General features: G+C 41.7%; 1 protein-coding gene across 2 annotated transcripts in view; it reads right to left on the bottom strand.

Moving 5' to 3' along the window:
- Nucleotides 1-8310: 8310 nt before the first annotated feature.
- The window catches only part of LOC110214420 (uncharacterized), a 37676-nt gene continuing 23450 nt past the window's right edge, over nt 8311-22536 (bottom strand). Inside the window, exons 1-4 of one of the 2 annotated variants that reach the window (XM_078153884.1) lie at nt 18629-18714; nt 17508-17634; nt 16848-16964; nt 8311-13417 (exon numbers count right to left, since the gene is read on the bottom strand). In XM_078153884.1, the coding sequence (XP_078010010.1) occupies nt 11958-13417; nt 16848-16964; nt 17508-17628 (1698 nt within the window). In that variant the 5' untranslated portion in view covers nt 17629-17634; nt 18629-18714 and the 3' untranslated portion in view covers nt 8311-11957. Of the gene's footprint in view, nt 13418-16847; nt 16965-17507; nt 17635-18628; nt 18715-22536 lie in introns of those variants that run through there. The other variant, XM_078153885.1, reaches the window with a different exon arrangement.

Raw genomic sequence — 22536 nt, 5'->3', positions numbered from 1 at the left:
ACTTGGCTACGATATTCCTGTAAGTTTTCCTCCTGGGATCTCTTTCAAGTGGTGATTGGTGGATTTGTTTTTAATTTCTACTTTGCCTTCTTGTTGTAGAACTTCAGGGCAATTTTCCTTGATAATTTCTTGTAATAGTGTATCAAGATTCTTTTTTTTATTGTAATTTTCAGGTAGTCCAACTATTCTTATATTACTTCTCTTCAATCTATTCTTGTTTTTCTGATGAGATATTTCACATTCTCTTTTTCAAGCTGTTGATTTTTGTTTCATTATTTCTTGGTGTCTTAAAATATCATTAACTTCCCTTTGCCCAATTCTAGTTTTCAAGGAATTATTTTCTTCCTTAAGTTTTTGATTCTTTATTTCAAATTGATTGATTTTCTATTCATAATTTTCTTGATTTTCTTGGATTGCTCTTTTTTTTCTATTTTTTCCTCAATATCTCTTATTTGATTTTTAAAGTCCTTTTAAAGTTCTTCCAAAAACTCTTTTTGTGCTTCGGACCATTTGACATGTCTCACTGAAAAAGGAGTGGCTTTTTTTTTTAGCTTCATTATCTTCCTGTGAATATGAATCTAGATCTTCTCTGTCCCCCCCTAGTAGCTATCTATGGTTGAGTTCTTTGCTTACTCATTTTTATTTTTAACTTTGTTTTTGTTTGTTTGTTTGTTTGTTTGTTTGTTTGTTTTTTAGCAGCTATTAGTGTAATCAAGTTCTAGTCCCGAGGTATGAGGAATAATGCCCAAGCCCTAGGTCCTTCTTACTGTTATTTTCTGAGGTCTGTCCCAGGGCTAAGCCTTGGGCACGTCTCTTCACTCCTAAGCCACAGCTAGGGCCCCCAGCCATGCAATCCTTCAAATGATCTTGCTCCCTGCAATCCTTCTGGTGGCTTCAAACTACAGCTGTCCTTTCTGCTCTTGAGAGAGCTCTCTGGACTTCCATTCCCAGGAGCCCAGATGGCGGAGTAAAAAGGTAGTTGCTCTCACCCTCCCCTATCAACCTCTGAAAACCCAGAAAATATCACCCTAGGAAAAAAAAACCCTGGAACAGCTGAACTAGAAGAAAGACAGGGAGCAGCAGTGCAGCAGCTCAGCAAACCAGTCTCCCAGTGCCTCAGCAAAAATAAGGGAAGCAGCACTACAAAGGGCCCTGGCAGATAAGCACCCTGCAGCAATCATCTGAAAGGAGCTGAAGAAAACAACCTAGAGTCTTCCTAAAGTCCCAGCTTACACGAGGTAAGCTCTCAGAACCCTACAGCCTCCAACTGTCAGCCAGGAGGAGATCCTGAAGCCCAGGTGGTAGAGCAGGCAAACACCAACACCTAGACCCCGAGTGCCTCAGTGAGGGCAGGGGGAACCGGTGGAAACCAGCTCAGAAAACCAACAGGTGCCTCAGCACTGTACCCCAAAGGAATCTCCCAGTGCATTAGCAGAAACGAGGGAGGCAGCATTTCAAGGGGCCCCAGGCAGATAAACACCCTGCAGCACCCATCTAAAAGGAGCTGAAGAAAGCTAAAGGAAAAGAAAAGCAGGCAACCTAGAATTGCCTGAAAGTTACAGCCTTGCTGATTCCACCCCAACATGAGGTAAGCTGCCAAAACTCTACAGCCTCCAATTGCCAACATAAGAGGCCCCAGCACACAAAGTCAGTGACCAAGACCTAGGCTCCCAAGACAAGAAGCTTGGATCCGTGCCCTCTGTTCCCCAGCAGGAGAGCTCAATCTCTTTAAAGGCCAGGGAATAAAGAAACCATGAGTAAAAAGAAACATACCATAGATTCATATTATAAGGAGAGTGGAGATCAAGACAGAAATTCTGAAGAGGACAACATTGTCAACAAACCCACATCTGCAACATCAAAAGGGAATATGAACTGGTCTGAAGCCCAAAAAGCCTTCTTAGAAGAGCTCAAGAAGGATTTTAAAAGTCTAATGAGAGAGGTAGAAGAGTCCTTAAAAAATACAATTGGCCAATTGGAAAAAAAAGTACACTGAAGAAAACAAGTCCCTAAAAAACACAATTGGCAAACTGGAAAAAAATTACACTGAAGAAAACAAATCCCTTAAAAATACAACTGGCCAATTGAAGAAGGAAGTACAAAAACTAACAGGAGAGAGCTCTCTGCAAGTGCCAACATGGTCCCTACTCCTTTGCTACTGCATTCACCAGGTGTGTACTAGCTCTTTCTTAACAGCAACTGCAGCCCAGGACACATCTAGTCAATATAGCTGTGCTTGGCATCTCTCAACAGTAGAAGGTCCTTCAATCTTCTCCTATTCAGCTGTCAGATCCCCACATTGTCTGGGAAATGAAAGTTTCTAAGGCTGAGGCTGCCATCCAACCCCAGCTACCCCTAGGGCTTGTTTTTTTTTAATTGATTCTGTAGTTGGCCTGGAGGTGTTTGCACTTTACTCAGGCCAAATCTCCAACCCAACCCACCCTCCGGTCTTTCTTGAGGTCTTTTCAAGTTGTCTTAGGAGAACAACTGCTTTATTCTGACTTTTATTTCTGCTGCTCTATGTTCCCTCTGAGGTGATGTTCTGTCTTTTTTTGTGGAGGAAATTTGGAGGGCCCAAAGTTTTCTGACCTATTCCACCATCTTCCCTTTTTAGAACCTTGTTAATCCTTGTTAGAACCCTAATAGGGGTTCAGAGTTGTTTTTCTGAGCTCTAAACCTGTGTTTACACATAATAAAATCTAGGTTTTAACATCTGGATTCTCTGCATTGTGCTAGCGTTATTCAGCAGCAAATTACCTATCATAAAGAACTCAGTGGGAATATTTTTCCCTTATCAGTGGCTGTGGGAGAAAAATAACCTGGTGGCCAACCTTTTGGTGATGGGGATCAATTACAATTCAATCCAATTCAACATTTGCATTTATTCCATTAAATTCAACAATCATCTATTAATCACTTATTATACAAGGCATTTTATTATAAAAAAATAAGCTCTTCTGACTGCTCCCTTGAATTAGAGCTGGAAGGGTTACTTGGTCTAAGCGCTTAATTTTACGTGTAAGGAAATTGAGGCTCAAAAAACTTAAGTGACTTGTTCAAGATCATTTGGGGAGAAAGATAAAAGAGTCAGGATTCTAATCTCTGTTCAGTGACTCAAAATCCAGAACTTTGCCATTACAATATGCTTCTTTGTTCACATCTTCAAGGCCTTCACAGATCATAGAATAACAGAATGTCAGAGGTAAAAGGAACTGATGGGGTGATGGGACCTGGACCTCTAAAAGAAAAAGACCATGTCCTTGTAAGCAACCCAGTCCCTGAATTTTCCCACACATTTCAGCAGCCCAGATCACTGGGTCTCACCCAAGGCATCTGGCCCATCCCAGCCCACCTAGATATGTAACAGTCTTTCCACAGTCCTCTTGACTCACCCCAGATCACTTAACTCCTTTCACTGTATCAGCTGGGCCACCCCAGGCTATTTACCACTCCTTAATCCCATCCAGATCTTCTCACAGTCTTTTTTTTTTTGTATATAAATATCAATCCCACCCCATCAAGGCACAGATTCATTAGGAATCTAGCCCACTTTATTGGTGTTACAATAAACCTGGCCACTTTGACTGAAAGAAAGCTTGAGTGCTTGAATTCTTTCCAGGCAGACCCCCCTCTAGCCTGACATTTTGGGGTTCCCAGCAATCCCAAACCACATCACTGGGGTTCCCAGCAACCCCAAACTGCATTATCTCCTTTGCCTCCCAACACTCTCACTTATATCATAATTATTTCTTGTTACACACACACACACACACACACACACACACACACATTTTTCCCCCAAGAGAACTGGTTGCTAAACATTTACTAATACACCTGTGGATATAATCCCTGAGGGGCTGTTAATAATCTTTGAAAAACTATGAGAATGAAAGAAATACTCAAATTCTCAAAATATTTCAAAGAAATATTGTCTCAAGTTTCAATATAGGGAGGAGAGTGTAGTCTTTGAAGTATATAGACTGTTGAGTTTGACTTTGACTCCCAGAAAATTTCTATAATATAACTATTTTTTAAAACTTTATTTTTTGATATTACGAACTTGACAAATTCCAGCAAACACAAGCACTTCTGCATGCAAAAAATAGAAAGAGGATTGCACAAGACATTGTGAATCTCTACCATATACAGCTTGCCTCCTTTTTTTCCTGGTTTTCTAGCCAAGCCTGGGATATTTTGCATAAAATTTTCCCATTGTTGGAGACAATGTTTAATCAGGAGCTTTGGAGAAGAGAGATGGTCTTTTTCTTTTAAGACAGAGAATATGTTTTGTTCTAGTTTCTCTCTGGGACTAACTCCAGACACATGCTAGTTAACACTAAATGTTAGAGGGAATATACAAACAGATCTCAATAGGCTAAAATGATGGGTCAAATCTAATAAGAGAAAATTTAACATTTGTTTAAAAAAGTTGAGTTTGAAAAAAAAATGTTAAGTTCCAAAATCTCTGCCTCCCTCTCACTCTCCTCCAATCACTGAGAAGTCAAACATGGTATCGCTTTAGCTGTGCAAAACATATTTCCATATTAACCATATTGAAAAAAAAAGAATAAAAAGCAAGAAACAAAAAGAGAATAAAAAAAGTAGGTTTCAATCTGCACTCAGTGCATTTTTCATATGATGAAGTTTAAGAGGGATGAATGAAGGCCCACATGCTTGAGTTGAAAATTTTAACTTCACAAGAGCGGAATGGGGGAGATATGGTTAGATGACAGCTGATATAAAAATAATCTGGTTATTTTAGTGGACAAATCTCAATATTTATTGCAAATCTTAAATATCATTATAACCTGACAGCCAAACCTATTCATGTGATTCTGTTCAAATCAATTCATTACTCTGTCAAATGTGTATGTTGCAACCCTCTGAGCTAGGTGGCTCATATGCAGAAGTGTTGGCTTCTCAGATGGCTCAGCCATACCCCAGCCCACTTATTATTAAAGATGTCTTTGGACCTTCCCCCCATCTTCCCTCAACCCCCACATCCTCAGGTGCTCCCTGAAAGAAAGCCCCTCCCTCCTTGCCATCTTTTCTCAAACTATCTACACAATTATCTCCTGCCCTTCACTTTATACCCCCCAAATAGGACTTCGCCTCTCCAGCCCTCCCTGCCCAATTTCTACCCATCCTTACAGGGCAGTCTCAAATACCATCTGTGTGAAGTCTGTCATCCTCCTCCAATCCTCAAGCTGAAAGTTCTCACTCTCACCTCCATCTAGCAGAAAACTTTGTTACCTTTAAATTGTACCTGAGGCATTAGGCCAGGTTTTATAGTTACGTCCCCATTTTATAGCTCTCCTATAGGCTCTCAGAGGACTCTTAGACCATGCCTTGTTCTATGTATTTCCCACACAGCCTAAGATAGCTCCTTATACAAAATAGGCCCTCAGGTTTTAGTTTAGTGAGTAAATTAATATTCTTACCTGTTTTCAACTCAGTCCTGACCCTCCTCACATTCACCCCATCCTGGCTTGTTCCTCTACTAGCCCTTTTTACTTTGCCCTTTGGGACCTTTGTTGTGAATAATCTCTCTACTACTCTCAACAGGAGGGTATTTTTATCTTCTCTTTTTTTATTGAATCCTGGATTTCCCTGACAACATTTAAAAAAACATTTTATTGATGCCATTTGTTTTATAGTGTAACACACAATGACCACTCTTACCACTGAACCTTCCCTTGGAACAAAGAAAACCATGTAAGCAAAAGCAGTGGACAGAGTGGTAGCATCATTTGACCAAAAAGTGACTTCTAATGCCAAACCTGATGGTAAGCCTTGTGAAGATACAGAGACAAACAAAACAGCTCCTGCCCTTGAGGAACTTATATGCTACCAGGGGTGATGACATGTATACACACACACACAAAATATGCATATACATACATACATATATGTATATGTGTGTATATAGGCAGCTAGGTGATATCGTGGATTAAATGTTGTACCTACAGTCAGGAAGACCTGAATTCAAATCCAGCCTCAGATGCTTCCTAGCTATGTGACCCTGAGCAAGTCACTTAACCTCTTTTTGTTTCAGTTTCCTCATCTGTACAATGGGGATAATGATAGCACCTACCTTACAGGGTTGTTGTGAGAATTAAATAAGATAATAATTTTAAAGCACTTAACACAGTGCTTGGAACATAGTAGGGGTTATATAAATATTAGCTATTATTATTATTATTACTTAGACAGCTAGGTGGTACAGTAGATTGAATGCTGAACCTGGAATCAGAAAGACCTGAGCTAAATACTGCCTTAGACACAGTAGCTTTGTGACCCTGGGCAAATCACTTCACTTCTAATAACACTTACCTCCCAGGGCTGTTGTGAGCATAAAATGAGATAATTTTTGTAAAGTCCTTTGAAAACTTTAAAGCATTATATAAATGCTAGCTATTACTATTATTACTTTTATACAGATTAAATACAAGGTAATTTGAGGGGAGCAAGGGAGTCACTAGCAGCTGGTGAGATCAGAAGGTGGTACTTGAGATGAACTTTAAAGGAAACTAGTGATTCTAAGACATAAAAGTGAGGAGTGCATTCCAGGCATGGGTGATAGGCTGTGTAAGGGCACAGATATGAAATTTGGTTAAACCTTGTACTTTCCCACTCTTGCTATCTTTTTGCACTCACTGAAACCTGCGCCCTTGCTGATGACACTGCTTCCTTACCTACTTTTTCAGCACTGGTTGCCTTCTCATCGTATTTGTTATATCATCCCCACCCCTTCCTGATTATGGTGGGGGAGTTGAACTACAACTTACTCTCCTTTGCCATGTCTAGGTGCTCTCTCTTTCTCTCCTTCCACCCCCCAAAGCCTCACAAGCTGTTGTCCCTTATCTGTTCTCCCATTTGTGGCTGAACTTCAAAGGCATCTACAGTGAGTGCCTCTGCTTACTTTCCGGTCTCTTAACTTTCTGCAGTCCAGCTTCCCACCTAGTCATTCAACTAAAACTGTCTCTTCACTCAACTTCACTCTCACCTTCCACATTCAATCAGTTGACAAATCCTGTCAGTTCTAGCTTTGTGATGTCTCTTGTATATACTCCTCTTCCCTGACACTGCCACTAGCCTGGGGAAAGCTATTACCTCATGTCTGGACTATAGCAATGACTTGCTGATTGGTTCCCCTAGATCTTCCTAAAGCAAAAGTCTGACTCTCTCTCATGTATGCACTCATGCACACACTCAGCATATCATTGCAGTTAATATAAGTTCTGAGTGGCTTTTAGTGTTTTTTTACATTTATATTATTAGAGTGTTTATTGTTCTGTTTCTGCTTATTTGCTCTGCATGAGTTTCTATGTCTTCTCATATTTCTCTGAATCACTATTTGTCATTGCCTAAGACATTAAATTTACATAACACAATCTGTTTAGCTACTCCCCGATTGGCACCTACTTTGTTTCCAGTTTTTTTGCTATCACAAAAAGTGCTAGTATGAATACTTTGTTGCTTCTGTTCTCCTGGACTGAGTTTGGCCATTATAATTATCAGTGTGACTGACTTTTAGTTTTGTCTTAATTTACATTATCATAGTTATTTGCATTCTGGTTCTGCTTACTTCAGAGCATCAATTCATACAAGCTTTTACCATGTTTCTCTGAATTCCTCCCATTCATTATTTCTTATAGTACAATAACATTACATTACATTCAAATACCACAGTTCAGTGGTTCTTCAAGAAGTAGAATGGGTGCCTACTCTAATTCCTTGTCATTACATCTGTTTGAGTTTATCTCACAAATACAATATAAGAAACATGAAATAAAAGCTTTAACTTTTCTTCTTGGCTGAACTAATTCTTTCAGAAGCTGCTGAGAGATAAAGAAATACCCTAAAAGTTGTTGCATAAACAATATTATAGGCCTTTTGCAGATTTCAAATAGAATGTCTGCACTGGATAGTATGTACAATGTGTGTATACATTATTTCTATGTGTGTAGATATAAGTATATAAATATAAAATTGCAGTATCCTTTTTGCTTCAGCATTTTTGTATTTGTCATCCTTGTATTTCTGGGCTACAAGGTCCCTAGTCCAAACTCTCAAAGGGCCACAGTTGGACAGATAATAGTCATTTGCACAGAGCAGTGGGGACCCTTAACTCTAAGGATGTAAAGATGACCAAGAAGAGGTTGTGGTTGTATTACAGACTGCAGCCCAAAGCCTTGAATAAGACAGGCTTCAGAAATTTCAACCCTAAGTCTAACTGTTCCTGTCTTGGTCAATCATTGTCTTAGGAACCCTGAAAAGTGGGAACATTAATAACATGTCACCAACATATATCAAAAATGGAACTTTTATTCTAAACAAGGGGAAAAGGAAAGAGGCAGTGTGGTGTAAGGATAGAGAGCTGATTTTGGAGGTTAGGGAGACCTGGGTTCATGTCCCACCTCTGACACCTAGTGGCTGTATGGCCCCAGGGAAGTCACTTAACCTCTCAGTGCCCTAGGTGATTCTGTAAGAATACTGTGGCACAGAAGGTTCCCATATACAGGCAAACAAAGTTCCTCATCAAGAGTTTCCTACATTGGTGAAATCACAGGTCCCCCCTCCCTTATTAAAAATAAGGTGGACAGAGCCAAATATCCCTCTCATGTTGCTGTCATCCCATAAGCTGATCCATGGATGTTGGTAGCCATGTAACCACCAATAGTTGTCTTGGAACCTGGAAGTACTTGGCAGAATTATAGCAGCTGTTTTCTTAGCTTTGACCTTTTAATTAGACACCCAGATGGTTGTTTCTATAACTTTCAAAATAATTTTGATAAAACATATCTATGCACAACAGACTTTCACTTTTCTGATGTGCTGGCAGATTTACCATATAACCATTTATTTAGAAAGCATTTGTTACCAAATAGCAGGCAATAGAAAGGAGAGAATAACAACCCCTGCAGCCTCTGAAAATTAGCTCCCCAAATGCAGAAAATGCTGGATCTTGAACACAGGTTTTGCGACTCTTAAGATTACTCAACAGCCCCTTCTCTCTAGAGCAGGCCTGTAGGATGTACGTCATGCCAAAGTGGCCCAGGGGCCAGATGTTGTGCAGGTTTGTTTTACATTCTCTACATTTTTTGAGGACCCCAAATCCTTTGGGAGGCACAAGTGGCCCTATGTTGTGCAGTTAGTTTTGCTAAGGGATTTGCATTTCAGGACCCTTGAAATCCTTTGGCAGCTGCAGTGTTGTGCAGGCCTGCTCTAGAGCTTGATCATTGCAGTTACAATTCTTCTGACTACTCTACTCTAATACACTGAGTTCTCCCTCTGAAGTCTAGCACTTACTGTCCCATAATTCAGCTATCAAGTGACTATATACTGCCTATGATTGTTTGTTTCACATGTTAAGAACATCTGGAGGGCATGTTTTTACCTCCTATTCACATACATATAAACACACACACCCCAGGTCCATAATAGGTATTCAATAAACACCTATGAAATTGATCCATGATTCCTTCAACAAGTATTGGACAGCTCATATTACAATTTATGATGTTTTCCTCACTGTACCTTAGTTGGTGGGTAGTATGAATAGGATTTGCATTTTCCAATGGGGAAACTGAGGCCAAAAGAGATTGAGTGACTTGCTCAAGGTCACTTAACCAGTAAATAGAAGATTCAGGATTTAAACCCAATTTTTTCTGACCTCTGAGCTCTGTGTTCTTTCCACTGTACCAAGAAATACAGCACGTGGTCTACCATCTAGGAATTTACAATACAATATGGGAAATGAAATGTCCAAAAGCATATATGGGAAGTTAAATAATGTGAAACAGTGTGCATAGTTAAGCCAAATAAATCATCCCAATAACATGAGTTCAGAGCAAGGGGAAATATTTCTTGCCTAGAGTACTTAGGGAAGCTTTATGGAAAGGTGGGATTTGAGCTGGGCTTTGAAGCCATGGAATCATTCATTCAACAAACATTTAATAAGCACCTACTTTATACAAAGTACTGTACTAGGAGCTAGGGGTGTAAGGACAAAAATAAAATTGTTTCTGTCTTCAAGGGCTTAAATTCTACTGGTGGTGGGGAGGAGAAAGAGGATACCCTGTGTGATAAATAAATACAAGATAATTTGAGAAGGGAGAAACAATTGACTGGGTAAATTAAGGAAATTTCACTAAGAAAATAATGGATAAGCTGAACTTTGAAGGAATATTAAACATTCTGGTAAAAAGAGATGAGGAGGGAGTATGTCTTAATTGGGTAGGATAGTTTGAGCTAAAATGAAGATAAGAGATGGAATTCCAAGTTTGAAGGACAGGAAGGAGTCTGGTTAGGTTGGAATATAGGGTACATGAATGGGCACAATTTGAAATAAAGCTGAAAAGGGAGATCAGAGCCAGCTTGTAGAGGGCTTTCAACACTAGGCTGAGTTTGTATTTTATTCTAAAGGCAACAGAGAGGCACTGTAAGCTTTTGAGCAGGGAGTGACTCTGCCAGACCCTTATTTGCTTTAGGAAGATTATTTTAGCATCTGTGTGGAGGAGAAATTGAAGAACAGAAAGAGAACAAGCAAGACTAACGATGAATCTGGTACAACAGACTGAGAGGTGATGAGAACCTGACAAAGGAGACACTTTGGATGGATTGTGGCAGGACTGAATGGTGTAAGAAAATGTGGCCAAGAAGGAACGCACTGATGTGGGAAGGGGACAGTAAATAGACCAATCTCATTGGAGCAGAGAGGGTCCATATTGAGGAATAACTGATATTTAGTTATTTCAGTCTCAAAACAACTCGATGAGGTAGATACTACAGATATTGCTATGCACATTTTTACAAAGGAGAAGAGTCATCGGGGTTAAGTAACCCTACAGCCACAAAGCTAGTAAATGCCAAAAGGGAAATTTGTATTCAGGTATCTCTGATTTCAAGTGCAAGAATGAAATCTAGTTGCTACAGTAATCCAGGATGAGAATATTTGATTGTTCCTCTAAAATTAGACTTGAACCAAGACTCGGTCAATTATCTTTTTTTTTTTCCAGCCATACTCTCATTCATTCCTTCATTCCAAATATTCTTTCTTATTTCAAATCCTGATACTCCTACACACTACTTAATTTCTCTTACTATTTTTCAGATCCACACACCAGATTGCTCCACTGAGTTTGGGAGCACTGATAAAGATATGGCCAGGTACCTGTTCTATGCCCCATACATCTATGTGTCTGAGATCCTTGATGGCAGGGGGCACATGGTATATGTCTTTCTTTCCCCTATAGTGCCACACACAGTACCTTATAGGGGCTCAATAAATATCATTAACTAACTGATTAAAAAGAAAGAGGACAGCATCAAAAACAACCCTGGGATTTTGAACCCAAGTAACTAGGAGGATGTTGGGTGCAATTTGGAAATGAGGAAGCTGGGAAAGAAAACCATGGGGGGAAATGATTAGTTCAGTTCTAAGGTTGATTTGTAATCACTCTCTACACCCTGCTCCTCTCCCTTCCCTATCTTTTACCTATTTCCCTACAGACCAGATAGACTTCTGGGTTCTCTAACAAAAACAAAAGTGGAAAAGGGAAGCCAGTTCTTGAAAGACATCATCCTCCAACCTAGGTATGCAGGAACTTGGTGCCCCAATTTCCTGTCCACATTTCCAGATTTCCAAGTCAATATAAAGTTAATATTGACTGAGGCAGAGCATGGGTAAGGGCGAAAAGGCATATATGCTAAGTTATGAGGATCAATGCAATAAAAGTCCCCTTGGCTTAAAGGCATTTACTGGGCTCTTCCGTAGTTACTCCTCTAATCATAAATACAGTTAAAAAGTTAACAATAATTGAATATTATTTTGGCCCATCCCCATAGAGACTTAGAGAGTTAAACTGTGGCCCTGGGAGTGGCCTCTGAGGCACAACAAGAAGTAGAGGCACAATGTGAGTTGAACAATTTTTAAAAATAATTTTTGAAAGATCTCACTCATAAGACTCTGCTTTTGTGTGAATTCTCCGATGGTGAATAAGATTGGAGCTATGATTAAAAGCTTTTCCGCATTCACTACATTCATATGGTTTCTCCCCAGTATGAATTCGCTGATGTTCAATAAGTTGTGTTCTCTGCCTGAAGGCTTTCCCACATTCATTACATTCATACGGTTTCTCTCCAGTGTGAATTCTATGATGTTGAATAAGTGTGGATCGTGCACTGAAGGCTTTGCCACATTCACCACATTCATAAGGTTTCTCTCCAGTATGAATTCTGTGGTGTTGAATGAGATGTGCATTTTGACTGAAGGCTCTTCCACATTCATTACATTCATAAGGTTTCCTTCTATTACGTATTATTTGGTGTTGAAAGTTATGTGTTCTCTGATGTTGACGAAGGTGTGAGCTCTGTCTGAAGGCTTTCCCACATTCACTACATTCATAAGGTTTCTCTCCATTATGTGTTCTCTGATGTTGAATAAGGTTAGTGCTCTGCCTGAAGGCTTTCCCACATTCATCACATACATAGGGTTTTTCTCCAGTATGAATTCTCTGATGTTGACTAAGGTTTGAGCTCTGGACAAAGGCTCTTCCACATTCATTGCATACATAGGGTTTTTCTCCAGTATGAATTCTGTGGTGTTCAATAAGGATTGAGCGTTCACTGAAGGCTTTTCCACACTCATTGCATTCATAGGGTTTTTCTCCATGGCATTTTCTGTAATGTCGAATCAGGTTAGAGCTCTGAATGAAAGCTTTCCCACATTCACTACATGCATAGGGTTTCTCTCCAGTATGAATTCTCTGATGCTGAATTAGGTTAGAAATCTGAATGAAAGCTTTCCCACATTCATTACACTCATAGGGCTTCTCTCCAGTATGATATCTTTGATGTCTAATAAGGTCTGAACTCCCTTTGAAAGCTTTCCCACATTCATTACATTCATGAGGTTTCCCTCCAGAACGAATTCTCTGATGTATATTAAAGGTTGAATTACAGTCGAAGAAGTTTCCAGAATCATTATATTTACATGGCTTTTCAGATATATTGTTAACATGTGAATTATGTTTGAAGTTTTGATCATATGTATCACATTGATGGAATTCCTCTCTTATAGGAAATCCTTTGTATGAAACAGTGTTTGAATTCAGATTGCAGTTTCTTCCACATTTGTCATGCTTCTGCCCTCCCTCTACTATGGAGATTTTCTCCTGGATGATTAACATTGGCCTGAAACTATTCTCTTTCGAAAGAGATCTCTTCAATCTCTCCAAAGTGTGGCTTCCTTCATCCCTCCATAATATGGCCTCACTTTCCCAGGCTTCTCCAAGCCTCAGTCCCTTGGAAACATTTCTTGTGATTTTTTGTGCTCTCAGCCATTGTGATCCCATTTCTTCTGAAATTTCATTCTTTAGAGACAGTTCTATGTTCTGAGTCTTGGCTGCACAATCTGAAATGACAAAATCAAAAGGTAAATGTCACCTGTTTTTTATTCTGGGACAAAGAAAAGTATTGGGTTAGGAAGATGAAAATCTACATTAAAAATTATTTCCTAAGAGTATGTGCTATTGAAATATTCTGGGATCAGTCTCATAGTAGGAGAAGACAGCAAGGAGTACATTGACCTTAGAAGAAAAGGTAACCCCAGAAAAAGAAGAGAGCTCAGGATGGAAGGAGTTGAGAAATGAGAGATGGTGAGAGGCAGAAAATAAGCTAAGTAGTGGTAGAAACAGTGGTCACAGAGCACAAAAGTGATCCTAGAGGTTGAGAAGAGTCCATGGAATAGGAATAGGAATGGGTCAGTGATAAATTTCTTGTGTGAAGTAAGATGCTGAGGTAGAGACTAGTAGCTTAGAATTTCCTTGGACAAATGAACCTTTGAGCTCTTGGTGGACTCAATTATCTACTATTAGTATACATACGGCAAGAAAAACAGCAGTACAGGGGAAGGGCATGAAACCTAGAAGGTAGGGACCTAGGAACAACTATTCCAAAAGAGAGGGATGAGACAATGGATCTATGAAGAGGCTAAGAAAGACCAGGTCTGGCCTTTCCTGAAGCCCAATAAACACCATGGATAACTATTATTTAATAATTTAAAGACTTCTTATAATTTTAAACTTTACTTACTGATTAAATACTCAACCTTTTCCATGTAGTTACTAGTAGTGACAGCTCTTAGAAGATCTCAAGAGGGCTTTGTGTTTGCTTCAAGAAGAGACAGGTGGGGTGAAGATTGTATGAAACCAAATTCCATTCCATAAGGGCTTAGAAGGAGAATAGGTGGTTAGCAGTCAGAAGACACCAAGTTAACCCATCCTTGGGTGCCTTGGGAAAAAAGAAAAGGATTGTGGGGGTTTGACCCAGGACTGAGACAAGTCTCCAGGGGTTTTAATGGGCAAGAGGCCCATATTCTAATAAAAATGACCAAGAAAACAGACTTAGTGAGGAGGAAATGAGCAAATCTCAGAGGTGGAAGGTGGGAAAGGTAGAGGTAGGGAGTTAACCAAGAGCCTGGGATATGAGTATTCAAGTACTGCCAGGTGACTGGGAAAGGTTCTGTTTTAGTTTGAGGGCAGAAGAAGGGAGAATCTATACAAAATTCTCTTATTCAGTGGAACTCTTCAATCTAAAAGTTATGGCTTTCTTCCTTTTCCATAATCCCATTCTACCATGGATAAGCTATAACATTTTCATTTCATCAAAAGAGCTAACATGCAAAGCACATATAAATTCTGGCTAGTTATTAATTTCATTTAAATAGTTTTTAAGCAATAATAATAATAATAATAATAATAATAATAATAATAATAACAATAGCTAGCATGTATATAGCACTTTAAGATCTACAAAGCACTTAACAAATATTGTTATCTCATTTTACCCTTACAACAACCCTGGGATTATTATTTTCATTTTACAGAGGAAGAAACTAAGGCATACAGAGATTAAGAGACTTGCCCAGCATCACACAGTTAGTGTCAGAAGCAGAATTTAAACTCAAGTCTTCATGATTCCAAGTCCAGGTGCTCTATTCATTGTGCTTCATGCTAATAGTGCTAGGCACGATGCAGGAGGTGAGAGGGATACAAAAACAGATATGACATGGACCCTACTATAAAAGCTTACATCACAGTGGGAAAAAATATATGTACACAAATAACTATGATAAAAGGGATATGTATTAATATATGTATTATATATGTAATACATATGTGTAATATGTGTATTAGTATAATATTAATAAATGTATTAAATGCAAAAATTATGAGAAATGTGAGAAGGCAGTTCCAAGCAAGTGTATGAAAAAGGTGAAGAGGGAGAGATTATTTTTATTTGGGGGAAGGTCACATAGAGTTCAGTCTTGAAGGAAATGAGAGACCTCAATGGAGACAGGAATATCGGGGAGTCCATTCTAGGCATGAGCACAGGCAAAGAAATGGAAGAGATTCCAATTTGCCTGGATCATAAAAGACATGGAAGGGAGCAATATGAGGTTGGAAGGGCGGACCGGAGCTAGACTGTGGAGGGCCTGAAATGACAGAATGAAGAATTTATACTTTATTCTGCAGACAACGGGGAACCACTGAAAGTTGTTAGCTAGAGGAATGGCATGATTATAGAAGCCAGCTAGGAAGATGACTCAGGTATCAGTGAGAAAAACAAGGATGGAAATGAGAAAAACGTACCAGAAATACCCATTAGGAAGCTATTACAATAGTCAAGGAGAGGAGAGATAAGTTGCTAAATAAGCTGTAGTGGAGATTTTAAAGGTTGGGTCAGTCCAGATACAGACTGAACAAAACTTGGCATGCTTATCAATTTCCTGGATGATTAAAAATCAAAACAAAACCAGGTGGGAAACATAATATGTTAGATGATAGAATCAGTATATGGAAAGTTTGTGCTAGACTGGAATGACAAATCAAATCAAATCACATGGAATTCATTAAGGATAAATATAAAGCCCTGATTTTGCATTTCAAAAAATGAATTGTACAAGTACAGAATGAAAAAGAGATGACTAGGGAATAGTTTTATAAATAGGGATTTTGATTGACTAAAGGCTCAGTGTGCCTCAACAGTCCTCTAGTCTCACAACCTAGGTGTCATCCTCGACTCATCATTCTCTCCCGCTCCCCACACCCAATCTGTTGCCAAGGCCTGCTGATTTTTACCTTCAGAACATCTCTCAAATATGCCCTTTCCCTACTCTGCCATTGCCACTGGCTTGGTGCAGGCCCTCATCACTCACACCTGGACTCCTGAAACAGCTTGCTGGATAATCTCCCTGCTACATTCAGTTCTGGGCTCCCCACAAGGAAAGATGCCAGAGCAAAGAAGCCAGAAACAAGGAACCAGCACCTGACACAAGCATGAGAAGAACAGAGAAAGGAAGAGATAAAAAAGATAGCTGGACATCTGGATTTCTGCAGACTTGGCAAGTTATAGCAGAGTAAAGCTGATTACTTTTTGCATAAGGGCTTTAGAATATACTAAATACACTAAGTGCAAATGCTACCAAAAGAGAGCTAGAAAGCACTGTGCCGTTCTAGGTTTTGGAGTTGAAAGAGACTTCAGAAATCAGCTAGTCTGCCTGGCTTTGAGAGGCTGAGGTGACTTGCTTGGAGTACAAGAGGTTGTAAGGAGCAGAGGCCAGATTTGAACACAGGCTCCCTGACTCCAAGTTCAATGTTCTTTCTCCATCATGCAAATTAGCAGGACTGTGAACTTGTGACCAGGAAATGATAGGCCTTATGTGCCCACTTGAGGGTTTCAGAACTGCTGCAGATCAAAGGTAGGGACATTAGAGGGTGTGGGACTAATGCATATTTTTACTATGGTGTCCAAAGACCAACAGAGTAAAGACTCTTACTCACCTGAGCAGCTGCCTCTCAAAATCTCTCTCTTTTCTGCCCTCTGCTGCATGTTGAGAACCCATGGCTCTTCCCCTCGCTCTAGCTGGGAGATCACGTCAGGTTTGGACACTGGAAATCCTGCTTACACAGAAGGAAACATGATCTGGTGGTTTATGATGGGTACATGAAATAGTCCTAACTCACTGGGTCTGCAGGGAAGAGGAGGGAAAAGGGAAGTATCCAGAGAGGCCATGACAGGAAGGCTCAAGGAAAGCCTGTCTGTCTTCTGGAAAGGTATCATAATTGTGCTATCCTGGGCAGAAGAGTTGGCAATCTTGCTAGGGAAAAGCAATTATCTCAAGTGTCCTTGGCCTACCACAAAGGTACAACAGTCCTACCTATTGGAACATTTGTACTGAACCCTGGGGGAAGAATGCTGGGGTTTCAGGCATCAAGGAGAGGGAAGATTCAAACTCAGAGAGAGGTTGAGGGTCCAGGGGCCCAGGAACTTAAGAGGAAAAACTCTCTGTCTCTGAACTTGGATGAGATTAGGGATATCTGCTCCCTGAATTCCACGCCCAAACCCAAATAAGCCCTTCAGAGCTCATGACTATTCACAAGGCAGGAAGCCAAGAAGCTTAGGTATGGGCCTAGGTGAGTAGGGGGAAGGAGAGACTTTACCCAGTGAGACCAGGTTCCCATAATTCTCCAGCATCACGTCCTTATAGAGACCTCTCTGAGCAGGGCCCAGGCAGCCCCACTCCTCTTGGGTGAGGTACACGGCCACATCTTCAAACATCATAGACACCTGAAACAACACAGTCCTATTGTAGGCCTAGGTGAAGTCCCAGGGCTCAGACACAAGGCGGGCAGGCATAGCAGTTTGTGGAGAAGGAAAGGTGTAAATAGTCCAAGTATGTATTTGTATGTGTGCAGGGGCATGCAGTTGAGCCTGCAAGACCAGCAGAGATTTTGTGTGCATCAAGGCTCTCAGTATATGTATGTAGGCATGCATGCATGCATGTATATGTGCACACATGTGTGTGCCTACATGTATGTGTGAGTGTCCACATGCTCTCAGCTCACCAGGCGTGAGAACGAATGGGAATCCCCAGGGAAACTTTCTAAGACCCATTTCCAGAAAAGAACTCTCTGGTTTTGAGAATCTGAAAGAGTAAGGGTCCCAGCCACACCTTTCCCTCTCTCTAAATGAAATGATATTTAGAGGTCACCAAGAGACCTTGACTGTTCCAAGCACGAGAGGAGAAACTTAGCTCAGCAGGCTGCCAGGAATGTGGGTTGGAGCTGGCATTCAATGACACTGCAGCCTAGGGGCCAGGAGAGAAGGGGCCTGAAAAGTGACCTCCTCCTCACCCCCTCCCAAACAGGGACCAAGAACACAGAGCTGGGAGCCCTAGAGGTCACAGGGCCTCTGTCTGCAAACTCTATTGGAACTGGAGAGTGCGGAGACTCAGAGGAAAGAAATCACAGAATGATAAAGCTGGAAGGAACCTTAGAGATCATTGACATAGTCCTCTCCTTGCAGATAAGGAAACTGAGATGTGGGCTTGTCCAAAGAGTGACTAATCCAAGGTCAGGTAGCTAATCAGTGGTAGGAAGGACTACAGACCGGGTCTCCTCATTTCCTGCCTAGTCCTCCTTCTACCATAGCACAATGTCTCTTCTTGGAAATGGGGTATGGAGCCTTGTATGGGGAGGTCACTGAGCCAAAAAGCCGAGGAAAGGAGCTGAGGTCAAACTGGGACGACAGCAGTGATGGAGTCTCAGGAAGGACATCTCACCTGGGGCCCAGGTAGCGGGGGTTGGCCACTATCACTTGGTCTCCTGGGCTCATCTCAGACAGTCAGCAGGAACCCGAGGAACCAGCAAAGCTGAGGGGAGAGAAAGGAATAGAGACAGACTACCTTTATCCCAAGGTTCTCCCATTAGCTCACCCTGGGATTCCTCACCCCTCATTGTAGGTACAGTGAGAGGAGCCACTTCTCTCCAAGCCCCACTGCTGTGGGCCTGGCTACCTGCTATGCTCTGGGGAAGTTGGAGAAAAAGCAAGGGACACATGGTCAGGAGAGGCTTGATTTCACAATCTAATTATGTGACCCTGGGTAAGTCACTTCTCTCTGAGTTTCAAATCTGTCATCTCTGTCCCCAGATCCCCATGTAAAATGGGGATAATAGTGCTCAATTACCTATTTGACAGAATTATTGAGGAGTGTACTTGGCAATATACTTTTGTGAGTTAGTATTATTATTTTCTGTAAAGAATTTTGTCTGGGAATGTAATTTTTTGTTGTTGAGTCATTTCAGTTGTGTCCTACTCTTCATCACACCATTCTGGGGTTTTCTTGGCAGAAATACTGCAGCAGTTTGCCATTTCCTTTTCCAGCTCTTTTGACAGAAGAGGAAGAGGAGGCAAACAGGGTTAAGTGACTTGAACTCAGGAAGATAAGTTTTCCTGACACCAGGCCCGGCACTCTATCCACTGAGCCATCTAGCTGCCTCTGGGAATATAACTTGCTATGCCAAGAGCAGAATCAAGGTCAGGACTAAGAAGATCTTGGCTCTTAACCGTAGAACAAGCCAGCAGAAAATACAGATGGGACTTCAGGGAGGCCCCAGAACAGCCCTGTCCCTTGCTTTACTGCTGCCACAACACAGAGAGGAGGGATTTCTTACATAACAAAATGGTAATCCACTCTTAGGACTGATGGCCCTCATGATGGTGTCCCCTACAAACTGTTGGCATGAATGGTTCAGAGTGCCACCAACTGTGAGGGGCAAAAGACTATGAACCTCGTCAGGTGTCTGCCACAAGCCACCCCAGAGGGAAAGCCAAGATCTCTGAAGAAGAGCTTCTATGTACACTGGGGAACAAGATGGCCTGAAAACAATCTGCCTCTACCCAGGTCTTTTCTCCTTCCAAATAATCTCTGTTCCCTGACCAGTCTCCCTTACACTGATAGTTCCTTCTCTCAGAATCTCCTTAGCTTTTTCTATACCTTTTGAGTGAAATCCTTAGCTTATGCTGACTTTGAGACCACAGGAAGACTTGTCCTAAGGCTGCACACAGCCAGACAATAAATCTACCCTTTCTCTGACACGGTGACCTGGGTAGAAATAACCCCTTGTCATCCTCACACCCAAAGTGTCCTTGGTATCCTGAGAGTGACATGCGGATGGGAGATTAGGGCAGCTACTCTGCCTTATGTGATCTAAGGCTGTCTCTGGGGCTACTTACTGACTGTTCTGTGAGTCTGTACCGTCTGAGTCAGTGCTCTGGGCACAGTGGATGCTCCCTGAGTATCTGTCCTGTGTGACCTCTGCTTCCTGTGTCTTCAGTCTGTCCTTTCTGAGCCCAGGCATGGCGGAGTACCTGTACCATCTCTGTGTGTCCTGTGTTACCTGGGTCATGTCTGTCCTGTCTCTGTCTTATGTCACCTGGGGCCAGGGCTGTTCCTTGTCTATCCCTTTGGTCTGTCCAGTGTCACCAGGGGCTGCTCCCTGTCTCTCTGTCCCCTCCATCTGTCCTGTGTCACCTGGGGCTTCTCTCTGTCCCTTCAGCCTGTCCAGTATCATCAAGGGCTGTTCCCTGTCTCTCTGTCCCTTCCCTCTGTCCTGTGTCACCTGGGGCTGTCTTTGTCCCTTCAGTCTGTCCAGTGTCACCAAGGGCAGCTCCCTGTCTCTCTGTCCCCTCCCTTGGTCCCTTCAGCCTGTCCTGTGTCGCCTGAGGATGTCCCCGATCTGTCACCTCCGTCTGTCCCGTCTGAGCCACGGCTCAGTCCAGGATGGATGCTCCATGCCGGGAGAGGAAGACACAGGGCACCAGGGGAGGGGGGGAGAGGGAATGACGCCCCGGTCCCTCCCCCTGCCCCGGGCCCAGACTCACCCTCCACTTAGGGGACGCCAGGGGCGGGTCAGGAGAAAGGGAGACCGGGATAGTCAGACAGGAACTTGCCCCAAGGAGCTGGCCCACCCAGACAGGAAGTGCTCCTTTTACTTCCGCCCCTAGCTGCGGAGCTGTCCAATCAGTACCCTTCTGGAGCCTCTCTAGGCTGCAGGGAGGCTTCATTATCTCGGTGGTTCGGTCCCCGATCTCCCTCCCTTGATTCTTAGACCATCCAAAGTGTCAGAGGTGGCAGGGCTATTAGAGAGTCAACCAGCTTCTGAACGAGAATCCCCTCTACGATACGTCTGGAAAGCGGCCATCCAGCCTCCTCTACCTCTCAGAACAGGCTGCTCCACTTTGGGCCAGTTGTAATAAGTAAACTTTCTTAATCCTAGATGAAACCTGCATCAATGTCATTTCCACCTGTTTCACTTAATGAGATCTTGAGCTGCATTTAGAGAGGCAGAGCTTCTAGGAGGAGGGAGGTGAGAGTCATCCTGGACTCGGTCTTGTCTGATCCCGTCTGGAGTACTGTGTTCACTTGTAGGCACCATAGTGTAAGAAAGACATTGATGAGGAGGAGAATGGCCAGAGAAGGGCGACCAGGATGGTGAGGAGCCGAGTCCATGTCACATGAGAATTGGTGGAAGGTTCTAGGAATGTTTAGGCTGGAGAAGAAAAGAATGGGGGTACCTCATAGATACAGTTAAGCATATGAAGGACTGTCATGTTGAGAAGGAGACTTTGGCCCTAGAGGTCAGAACCAGAAGCAATATGTGGAAGCTGTGAAATGGCAAATTTAGGCTTCATATTAGGAAAACCTCCTAATAATTAGAGCTGTCCCAAAGTGGATTGAGCTGCTTTAGGGGGACTAGGTTCCCCCTCCTTGGAAGTGTTCAAGCAGAGTCCAGATGGCCATTTGTTGGATATGTTGTAGAATGAATCCCTTTCATTTTGGACTAGATGGCTGCTGAGGTCCCTTCCAACTCTCCACATCTGTGATTCTGCTCCTTATTCTGCCCTCTGGGGCAGGTCTAATCCATTGTCAACATGCCAGCCCTTCAGATTCTTGAGGACAGCTGTCATATCCCTGCAAGTCTTCTCTTCTCTAGCCTAAACATTTCTAGTACATTCAACCAGTTTTCATAGGGTTTGAACTCAAGACTATCCACCATCCTGGCTGTTAATTGATTGGATGCCCTTCTCTTGACACTTTCCCTTTTTTCAATGTCCTCCATAAAGTATAGTGCCCTAAATCAAGCACAATACTTAAGAAAAGGTCTGAAGACAGTAGTGTATAGCAAGGCTTTCACTTCTCTGATCCTAGAAACTATGTATTCTTTCTTAGTGTAAACTAAAAACAATTTAGGGTTGGTTTTTCTTTGGTTTTTACTTGCATATTACATTGAGTTTGCAGTACATAAAACACCCAGATTTTTTTTCTTATGAAAAACTGTATAGTCATACCTCCTCATCCCATTGCTGTGATCTCTGGATGGGGACTCAACTACAGAAGACAGTGATTGACTTACTTAAAAAATTTTAATTATTATTATATATTTAAACTATCAAGCATTCATTTTTATCCCTTCCACCTCTCCCCACCCATTGAAAGAAGACATACAGAAAGGAAAAATATACAGAATCCCCATATCACATGAGAACAGTCAAACAAAACAAATTCCCACATTGGTCCCATCCAAAAATGCATTTCTTATTTCTGTATATTAGTCTATTACCTTTCTATTATGCAGTGGGTTTTGTCTCTCTGGATAAGAAAAGGCAGTTCTCAAGGGAAGAAACCGA

Source organism: Phascolarctos cinereus, unplaced genomic scaffold (genome assembly GCF_003287225.1).
Source record: "Phascolarctos cinereus isolate Bilbo 61053 unplaced genomic scaffold, phaCin_HiC Scaffold_4;HRSCAF=312, whole genome shotgun sequence".
Taxonomy (NCBI): domain Eukaryota; kingdom Metazoa; phylum Chordata; class Mammalia; order Diprotodontia; family Phascolarctidae; genus Phascolarctos; species Phascolarctos cinereus.
This window is presented reverse-complemented; position numbering and strand designations above follow the sequence as displayed.